Source organism: Seriola aureovittata, chromosome 6 (genome assembly GCF_021018895.1).
Source record: "Seriola aureovittata isolate HTS-2021-v1 ecotype China chromosome 6, ASM2101889v1, whole genome shotgun sequence".
Classification (NCBI taxonomy): domain Eukaryota; kingdom Metazoa; phylum Chordata; class Actinopteri; order Carangiformes; family Carangidae; genus Seriola; species Seriola aureovittata.
The window spans coordinates 28262578-28272485 of record NC_079369.1 but is presented as its reverse complement, the minus strand read 5'-3'; the positions used below and the strand labels follow the sequence as shown (position 1 = coordinate 28272485).

At 43.1% G+C, this 9908-nt stretch overlaps 1 protein-coding gene across 4 annotated transcripts in view; it reads right to left on the bottom strand.

The window, feature by feature from the left end:
- Positions 1 to 1389: 1389 nt before the first annotated feature.
- nhsa (Nance-Horan syndrome a (congenital cataracts and dental anomalies)) overlaps positions 1390 to 9908 on the bottom strand; it is a 57757-nt gene continuing 49238 nt past the window's right edge. For 2 of the 4 annotated variants that reach the window (XM_056378786.1, XM_056378785.1), the window contains exons 4-6: positions 6865 to 9663; positions 6086 to 6209; positions 1392 to 6007 (exon numbers count right to left, since the gene is read on the bottom strand). In XM_056378786.1, the coding sequence (XP_056234761.1) occupies positions 5371 to 6007; positions 6086 to 6209; positions 6865 to 9663 (3560 nt within the window). In that variant the 3' untranslated portion in view covers positions 1392 to 5370. Of the gene's footprint in view, positions 6008 to 6085; positions 6210 to 6864; positions 9664 to 9908 lie in introns of all 4 variants that reach the window. The other 2 variants (XM_056378783.1, XM_056378784.1) reach the window with 2 other exon arrangements.

Below are 9908 nucleotides of genomic sequence, written 5' to 3'. Positions count from 1 at the left end.
AGACTAAATGTGCTGCTCTCATGCTGCACCACTCCAATCAATACTCATTTACCAAAGATAGACCAATGATAAATATCAATATTACTGTCATCACAATTGTCAATAGCAATTCATTCTGTATGGATCAGATGCAGTCATGTGGTTTATTTTGTGTATCCAGGAAAAATGTGTCACTAAACATTAGAAAATCCAAACACGGAGGCTGATTGGACACAAATAGTCCTAATTATAATCACTACTTACATATAAATGAGTCTTCCACAGATCCTTCTACTGCATTTAGGGACTGTACAAAAATGACTGAGGTTTGGAATGGGACTGAATCTCCTATTCCATTTCATAAAAAAGCAAGAACCTCCCCTCCAGGGTTATAGATATTTTATCTGGACCGTCCCTTTAACTAAAGAATAAAGCCGTGTTACCGTGTTCAGACAAAATGGCAGCACTACTGAATAAAAAGTCAATTAAAAGACTCGATATAATGGGAATTTACATTTAGTCATGCGTCTTGAGCTGATGCTGACATATTTGCATGAGGTGAAAAAACTTGAGTGAAAAATTTTTACGAATCCCAGGTCTTTATGAATGTGTTTCATAAAGGTGCAGAGAGGAGAGGTAAAAGGAAAGACTGGCAGGAAATAACAGAAAGAAATGAAGATTCTGAGTTTAGTTATAGAGGCTGAGCTGAACACAGACACAGTTGTTTCGTCCGTTGTCAGCTAGGTTACAGCTAACGTCTGTACAGTTGGTTTATTGGCTGTTTGGTGCAAGGAAATACATGAACGTGAACATAGCTGAACACAGTTGTACAGTGATGGAACTATTTGGTCTCTTTTTATTATTATTTATTATTTTTTTCTAACAAATCACAATAAATTATTAATTAATTCATACCATACCATCGCTGTGTATAAAAGGTTGCGTGAGACTAATAGTCAAGTAACCTGTTCTAATAAATGTTAGAAAAAAAAAAAAAAATCTGAAAAAGTGAGGATAAAAAATAATAGGAAAAAAAAAATCAAAGATACTTCACAAAAACATTGGACCATTCTTCCCCCACCTGCCTGATAATATTCGTACAATCCCTTACAGCTGCAGCCAATGAATGCTGAGAAGCTGTGTGTTTTCTTTTGAAAGTTTTTACTTGCCTTTGCATGTTCTTCATAATCAGTCAATGATAAAAGTCATGTTGTGCTGAAATTTGCTTTTAAGGCCTATACAATATCCACTGTACTGTCTTAGAGCCACAGGGCAAACAGAGACACAAAGCCTGCTGTACAACACAAAGACAAACACTGAGACAGACATGTCTGTAGTCAACCACCATCAAAGCTTGTAAGACAACTCCTCATAGAGTGGAACCAAAATCATTGTATGTCCATTTTATTCTCCATCTCAGCACATTACATACACACTGAAGAACAAAAACACTTGATTTCGACACCATTCATGCCATTCCAAGCCATCCCGTCTCCAATGTAAATGGAGGTCAGGGGTCACGGTCAGTGTGCCCTTTGATAGGTACCCACTTGGGATGCCAAACAGTCCAGGTCTTTGTTTACCTCTTTTCCCCTTCACATACAATCTGAGCTCAGCTGACATGTACGGACTGAGAACAAGACGTTTTTGTCCGTCACAGGCTCTTTGACATTAACCAGAGCAACAAAGGGAATTCACACAGACTGTGGAGCTGGACCATGAAACTGACATAACAGATGTAGAAATGACATGTATATAACTACAGCTAAGAGCTCAGTCTGTTATGTTGAGAGGAACATGTCCAGATGTTTGAAAAAAAAATAATCACAGCTGTATTATTTCACTGGCCAGGACACAAAGAGGCCTAATTTAAATTTACACTCAATTTGCATTAAATTACCCAGTGGATATTCTCCTGTGTGTTCAGCTGAAGAACACCCTCTAGTGTTAGCTCTGAATCAGAGGCACCATGGCATTGACTGTGGTGAGACCTGCACAACACCGCAGGACTCTGTGCGGCCTGACTCTGTACAATGTAGTAGCTGTGTAACTTGAGACAGCAAAGATAGAAGTATGGAGATGTTTCAGAACACTCAGAACAATTATGGTGTTTTACTGCCAATATACAGTCTGTTAGAAACAGCAGCACAACACATCTGATTGTGCTACAATGCAAGAGAAAAATGGGATTTCAATGGGGATCTATCATTTTGTGTTGTTTACCAGTTGTCATTTACAAGTTCTCCAATTATTCATGTGCAAAATTTTCAATACTCTTCTCATCTGGTCTTTTTTCTAATTCTACCCTCCTGAGCCAAAGTCTCTTACAGTCTTGTTTTGTTGTATGAAATGGCGCCATCCACAGGTTTGGAGACCAAGCTGACACTGCAGTCCAGTACAGAACACCAGCTCTGTAAAAAGTGTTTGTGTGACTGAATAATAAATGAATGTGATGACAATTTGTACTGTAACAACACACATTTTTCACCTGCAGTGAAAATTCCAGTTGTGGAAGTATTCAAATATAAAATCATACATAAATCATACTTAAGTTGGAGTACGCAAATATTATAAGTAAAATGCACTGAGTAGTGTTTTGCTGTTGTTGTTGTTGTTTTCTTGTTTTTAAACTTATTTTCATTATTCGTTTATTTCATTCATTTTATCCATTCAATTTGTTACTAATTCATTATTATTCCATCTCATTTTACATAAATTTTATTTAAACTAATTTATATAATGTTAGGTTGTTTAGTTTATAACAATGAATTATTTTTTATAAGGCCATCATACATGTTGTAAGAAAAATCTTAATCTGTGAAGCAACTACTAATTACAGCTGTCAAATAAATGCAGGGAAGAAAAAAATATTTCCTTCTGAAATGTAAATTTTAAAGTGAAATGAAGTCAAGTTAAGTACCTGCACTTTGTACTTAAGTACAAAAAATAAAAGTAAAACTGATTGATAACACCTTTAAAATGAGAACAACATCCCCATTTTCAAAGCAGTCACATTTATTTGTCTTTTTATACACATTTGCTAAGCAGCCTGTGGTGCTAGCAGTTGGCTTTGATAGGATTTACTATGGGATTTCCACAATGCTTACTAAAAAATAAATACAAGACAAAGTGTTCCACAGCTCAAAAATATACAAAGGTTTGAAATTAATGTAAACTTTGAAAACATTTTTTTTTTACATAAGAAACAATTCAACAACCTTTGAGACAATTCCAAAAGTTATTGTATTTACAAGTTTGTACAAAAAAATACAAAGCTGATACCTACAGTATACAGAGGCTGATCTGAAATGAAATGTATCTAGTACCATAAGTTATAATAAGCCGTATTTCTTTTTCTTTTAGTATTGGTTTGAGTCAAGTAAACGAGAAAAGAAAAACAGTTCAATGCCACTAACATGTACACGTTCTAGCCTTTGGCAGAAGCATCTACTCCACTCCTAAAGTGTGAATATTACTCAAAGGAAAGTCAAACAGCTCCATGTAAAGGTTGGTGAATATCTCCAGGTACAGCAAGAGACTACTGAAACTTCACAAACATCACTTTATCAGTGCAAAAATAAATGCTGGAATGAAGGTTCACACACACACACACCCCACTGTGTACCCTGTTCTATGTAGTTGCATCAGTGTGGAGTATCATTATTAAGGCCAAAATGAAGTTGATATCTACAGTGTACCAATAGTGGTGAACAGTCTTCAATATGGCTACATCGACTCAGTCAACATTGCATAATGGTTGAATACCACCGCTGCAATAAACACAATTTACTTGTAAATTATTGTGAATGTGCAGGATAATAAACCAGCTTCAGAGCGCCTGGGTTACATCTGTAACCTCTCCTCTAGCTTATGACTGTTTATGTCATTGTTTAATGACATTTAATGAGTTGCTTGCCTATTTGTCTCTGCAGCCAGTGTCTCAAATAAGATTTAAAATCTGTCTCTTATAAACAAAATAAGCATTTGAATAAAATATACTTTCATTTAAAGATTTCAGTTTCAGGTTTTAAACCAAATCAAGGAGCATGTGGAGATTTTCTGTGTCAGTTATAAAAAATAAATATATTTAGATTGTTCAGACACATAGAATGTGACAGTTAGATCTTTGATGGGGAATAAAACAGATCGTCGTCCGTCGTCATCATCAAATCCAGAACCTCCTCTCTTCACCACAGACCTGGTTTCAAATTTAACCCTTCATCCTCCATCACAACTGAAAATCTCACAGAAACACTCGAACCTGCTGAGGCCCGAAGCTGCTCTGTCACTTCTTGTCTCTTGCTGAGTAAAATAAAATATTTGTATTTGATCCTCCTGAACACTTTCCACTTGCCTCTTTCAACGATTCGTAAACACACCAAGTCAGCAAACCAGAAATGACCATTGTTACGTTTTTCTTCTTAAACATATGACCTCCTCATTCGCTCACAGCTCCTGTTTCACCACCTCCAACTTTTTGATCACTTTTTCACCTCCCACGTTAACACCTGCCTCCTTCTTGTTTCCAGAGATTGTCGAGTTAGTGCTTGGCTCTGACGTTTCCTGTCTCACCTCTTTCACTCATGTTATTGCATGAGAATTTAAAAAAGTTGTAATAATACATCATCTTTGATATAATTTACTATATGCTTTTAAAAAGGACTGAGGGAAATACACAGACATCACATCAGATTTGAGCAGATGCACTGAGGCGTCACATTGTTTTCTTCTGCTGTGTCTCACACACTTTTAGTCCTGATGCTCAGGTCGTGGTATGAAAATCATTTTGGTGTAACTGGCTGGAGGAAATGTACAAATTGTCTAATTGCATAGGTATTCATAGAATACAAACAGCTAATACAAAATATTTGTCTGTTTTCAAGATAAAAAATGTCAATTTCAGGGATTAAACATTAAAATAGGGCTGAAGGAGTGGAGTCAGCTGGGTGTCTGACTGTTGATAATATGTTTAAGCCTGTATTTGCTGTGAACTCAACTGGAATAAAGTTTTGCCTTTAATTTCTGTTCATAAATCATATTTTATTTTCACTGAAAGCAGATGCTAAATAACCTGGTTCCCTGATTCTTACTCTAACTATTCATTTCATGAAGTGATTTTTTAGAAATACTTTATGTATAAAATATTTTTGAACTTGTTTAAAATATCCACAGAAAAAAAACAACAACTAGGAAACAGCTATAAAACACCATTAGTTCATTTATATTTTTTTTTAACAGTGTGGTTTTTCCCTCGTGTTCTGTGAACCACATTAACCTCATCAATGCTCCTGCTCTTTCTACATCTCATATATATTATAACTCACTCTGGTCCGTTTGTTTTATCTGTAAACTAACAAAATCATTTCACACCTTCTGACACTTCTCTGTTTTCTACGTGGAGCCCTGTGAAGAGCGGTCGTCATGGGGACTTCCGTCTGAGTTCTCGGTCTCGCCCTCAGAAATCGCCTGCATGGGCGCTGAGTACAGTCTGCTGCGCATGCTGTAGCGGCTGCTGTTGGCGGGTGGGGGGATTCTGGAGCGGCCCTGCCTGGACGCAGCAGACGTGAGGAAGGATTTCGGGGAGAAACCCTCAGCGTTGGCTTTGGGGCTGGAGAGCTGATCTGGTCCTGAACTATGCTGCAGCTGTTGCAGGGGGGAGGAGAGCTCCTCAGGCTGTCTGGGCGACTCCGTCAGAGACTCTCCAGGAGACTTAGGAGCGATGGGGCTCTTGAGGATCTCTGTAGCTGACATGCGGTAACTGGAGTCCGAGCGGCTGCCCTTTTTGAGCAGCAGCAGTTTGAACTCCTCGTTGGAGGTGCTGGACTTCTTTGCGTTCCTGTAGATGGGCCCGGGGACTCTCTGTATGCCTGGTGGGGTCACAGGGGAGGAGGGTGACACCAGGGAGACTGGGGAGTTCATTGGGCTGCTGGTGGTGCTGCTGGGTGGTGTGCTCCCTGATGCAGCGATGACGCGGCTCCTCACACCCAGCTCAGCGGAGTCCTTCCTGCCCAACACTTTCCTTTTGGACCTGAGGAAGAAGGGATGACTTCAGGATCTCTGTGAACCTACACAACACACACAAAGAGACAAGTTCCAACACACTCACCTGTGAATCATCGCAAACAGATCCTCTGTGGTGCGAGTCTTGGTGGGTGACAGAAACACACTTTCGTCCTCCGGCCTGGACTCATCACTCAGCGGGGACACTGTGCTGTCACTGGGTGTAGAGTCTGTTAATGCAAATCAGTCGACATCTGAATAAACTGCATACAAACACAACGTTTTCAGCATGTCAACCCTTATAACAAGGAAACCTGTATGAGTGTATACATTTCTGATTGTTTAAATCTGTCCAACTGACAGTAAATAACACTTAAATATTTCATTTAAAATAATATGCAAGGGAAAAAAACAGAGAAGCTGAAATCATATACTTCACATTTCAACTGAATAAATTACTTTAACAAGTGGCCTAATCTCAACGTTTTCTACCCTCAAATTTCTAAAACTGATCAAACAAATTTATTGTTTTCAAAAATAAAATTGTTACAACCCTTCATATCATATATCATATATCCATGAGTGATCATTTTAGAGGCCTAAAGATGAACAACAATCCAGGAAATGAAAAAAGTAGATCAGAGCAACAGCTGTTTGAAAATATACATTTTGTGTTTCAGAAATATAGATTTGTTCTTTTTTCCTCTCTGTCAATCTTGTTGCCTCTCAGATTCATCTCACCACCCCTGAGGGGGAAGTCAAGTTTCCTAAACCTGCCCTCCAGGTGTCTCCAGTCTGCTGTGTTGTGGTCAAGTTGTAAATCAGCCTCTACTGAAGATAAATTACACGTCATAAAACATTTAATCTGCATCAGAGTGAAAATACCTTTGGTGAAGTCGCCCTCGGTCTCTGCTGTGGACTCGTCCTTCCCCTCCTGAGAGGCACTGTCGGCTGAAACACCTGACGACTCATGTTCCTCCTCTTTGCAGCCTTCATTACTGAGTGGACTCACTTGCAGCACCTCTGATTGGGCGTCAGTAGCAGGCACTTTATCAAGACTGTGGGATCTCTGCGGTGAACTGTGCAGAACAGAGGGAGCGGACCACGTCTGCTCCTCACAGGGCTCAGGTCTTTGCTGCTGTAGAGGCTCAGACTGCCAGCAGACAGGTGTTTGTATCGTCCCTCCTTCCTGGGCAGTGGTGGTCTCCGAGGTGTCTTCTGATGTCTCTGACTGCAGTCTGTGAGCTGTCTCACTCTCTCTGTGCTGCTCGTCCCTCATCTCACTCTGACAAGCTGCTTCTCCATGAAGAAGATCTTCTTCATTTGAGGTAAACACTGACTCACACATCTGCTTCGACGATGTGTGATGATGATGATGATGATGATGATGATGATGTGAGTTGTGTAAAAGTGGACTCTTAAGCTCTAATGATTTACTACTTTTCAGTTTGGCAGCTGCTTTGTCCACATGACCTCCTTCAGTGTCTTTGCTGATGGATCGGAGCTGTACTGAGTGCAGCACTGTGGGTGTGATGGACAGGGTGTGGACATGAAACACCTCTGAGTTAGTGGGTGCTGCAGCTTTGGGTGTCACTACAGCTTTCTGTTTGTTTTGGTGAAGTGTCTGAATCTGGGTCCTGAAACCTGCTGCCTTGTTGATGCTATGAAGGGCACTTAAGTCGAGGTGGGAGGGGGGGATTACCGGCAGCTCCAGGTCTCTCTGCGAGGACGCTCCATCCTTGCAGGACAGCGACTGCAGAGACAGTGATGACAGAGACGACTTTCTCTCTGGGACTTTGGGCTTCCTCTTGCCACTGGAGGGTGACAGCGGCCCGGGAAAGAAGGCGGAGGGGAAAGAGGAGGTGGGGGTTTCTGACTGACTGGAGTAGCCGCTGGATGGGCTGGCCAGGCCTGCCAGCTTCTCTGGTGAGGTTAGTTTAAACTCACCCTCCACTGATGGAAGTGAGGGCGTGGTGGCTCTGGAGCCAGATTGGGACGTCTGGGACTCTGAGCTTTCCTGTGACTTGATGCATTCGATGACAGTTGTACCTGTGGCCGTGCTGGAGTTTGACAAAGATCGGTACGGATCACTGGATTTTAAATCGTTCAGCAGCCACAGATCTGCATAGTCTGACTGTACAACCCCATCGTCCTTAAATGAATGAGCATCTGTGGAGCTAAAAACACCTAAGTCAGGTAGATCGGCCGAGCCCTCCACCCCCCACACCACAAGAGGCTCTCTGCCGAGTGAAGAGTTTTCTATATGACCTGGAGAGCCAGACAAAACCAGCTGTAGCCTCCTCTGATTGGAGGACAGCGGAAGCTGCTGGCCACATGTAATCTTTGGTTCTTTCCTGTCAGGGATGTTCCCGTCACTGCATATTTTCCTTAAGGAGGAGCTCCTCTTAGGCGGAGACGGCTTCACCTTTGGTTTCCTTAAAGAGAGGCAGCGTCTCCCCAGAGTCATGTGACCACTGAGGTCAGACAGGCCACAGTCGGAGCCAGAGGCTGCATAGTTATATGTGAAGCTTTTGCTGCCTTTCAGACCGCAGTCAAAGTGCATGGAGGTGTAGTAGCCTTCAGTGTCTACAGAGTAGTGTGAGACGGTGTCCGCCTTCTCTGACAGCGGCTTGTCAGAGTAGCTGCTCTCACAGGTGGCCATGCTGGTGAAGCTCGGGCAGCCCAGGCTGCTCTCCGCCTCTCTGCTCGGCTCGGGGCTGAAGTCCTGTGAGTGTGGAGGCTCGGGGTGGGGGTAACTCCACTCCTGCTCAATGGGAGTGCTGCCCCCCGCTTCCTCTAATATGTCCATAGCTGTGGAGGAGAAGGAGCCCGCCCGCTGGGGCCTGAGGCCCTGGTAGTGGTCCAGCATGAAGCCGGTCTGGTCATCGTTGTTGTGAGTGGTGGCGTTCAGGGAGAGCTCAGAATCACAGTGGGAGGAGCCGGTCAGCGGCGGAGAGGCTGCGGGGGGGATGGTCTCTGAGGTCTGTGAGGGGCAGGTGGAGCTGCTCCCGCTCCAGTTACCACTAGAAGACTGGTGGTCGTCCTTGTGGTCCATCTGGCCTCCCAGCACCCCCGCAGCTGAGACAGAGTGGACCGGGCTACTGAAGGTGTCTGAGCTGGATGAGATCTCACAGCTGCCAAGGTCGGCCTTCCTGGGCAACTGGGATCTGGTCCTCTCCATCCAGCTGCGCTCTGGACTCTCAGAGAGCTGCTTATACTTAAGGCCCAGCTGGTGCTCAGACATGGCCTGGTCGTCTGTGCTCTCCTCTTCGTCCTTCAGAATCAATTCCCCGGGTCCAGGCAGGAAATCCTCAGTGTCGAACGGGGAAAGCTCCTCCTCATCATCGCTGTCATTGTGCCCGTTGTCCATCATCCGGCTCCCGTCCCGGGGCAGGCTCCTGGAGCGCAGGCGTGCACCCACAGAGGCAGTGAACATGGTGTCAGCGCTGTCCGGCAGGGAGGAGATGTTGCCTGCAGAGTGAGAAAGGGAGACAGAGACTCCCTGGACTCTCTGGGCCCTGATCCTCCTCCGAGATGGAGCTCCTGAGATCAGAAAGTCCTCTGTCTGGCAGCCTGAGTCTCTGGTGCTGAGATGGCTGGCCAGCTCCTCATTGGAGGGTGTGATGTCTGGACTGGCATGAATGATCACTGTCCGCTCTCTGGAGCCTGGAGAGTCATCAGAGTCTGGGAGATGACAGGAAAAAAGGATGAAATGAAACTCTAGATACAACTATAGATTAAAACTGATGAGCACACTATTGATTTTTATACATGAAAATCCTTATTCTGAAAAGGTTTAAGAGGTTGATCATCACACTGATCATGTTGCATGACATCTCCATTGTCTCTCTCCTTTCATCTCTCTGATGTCAACTGTCTAATAAAACCCCCAAAATACCTTAAAAAGCAAAACTGAAAATAATCACTAG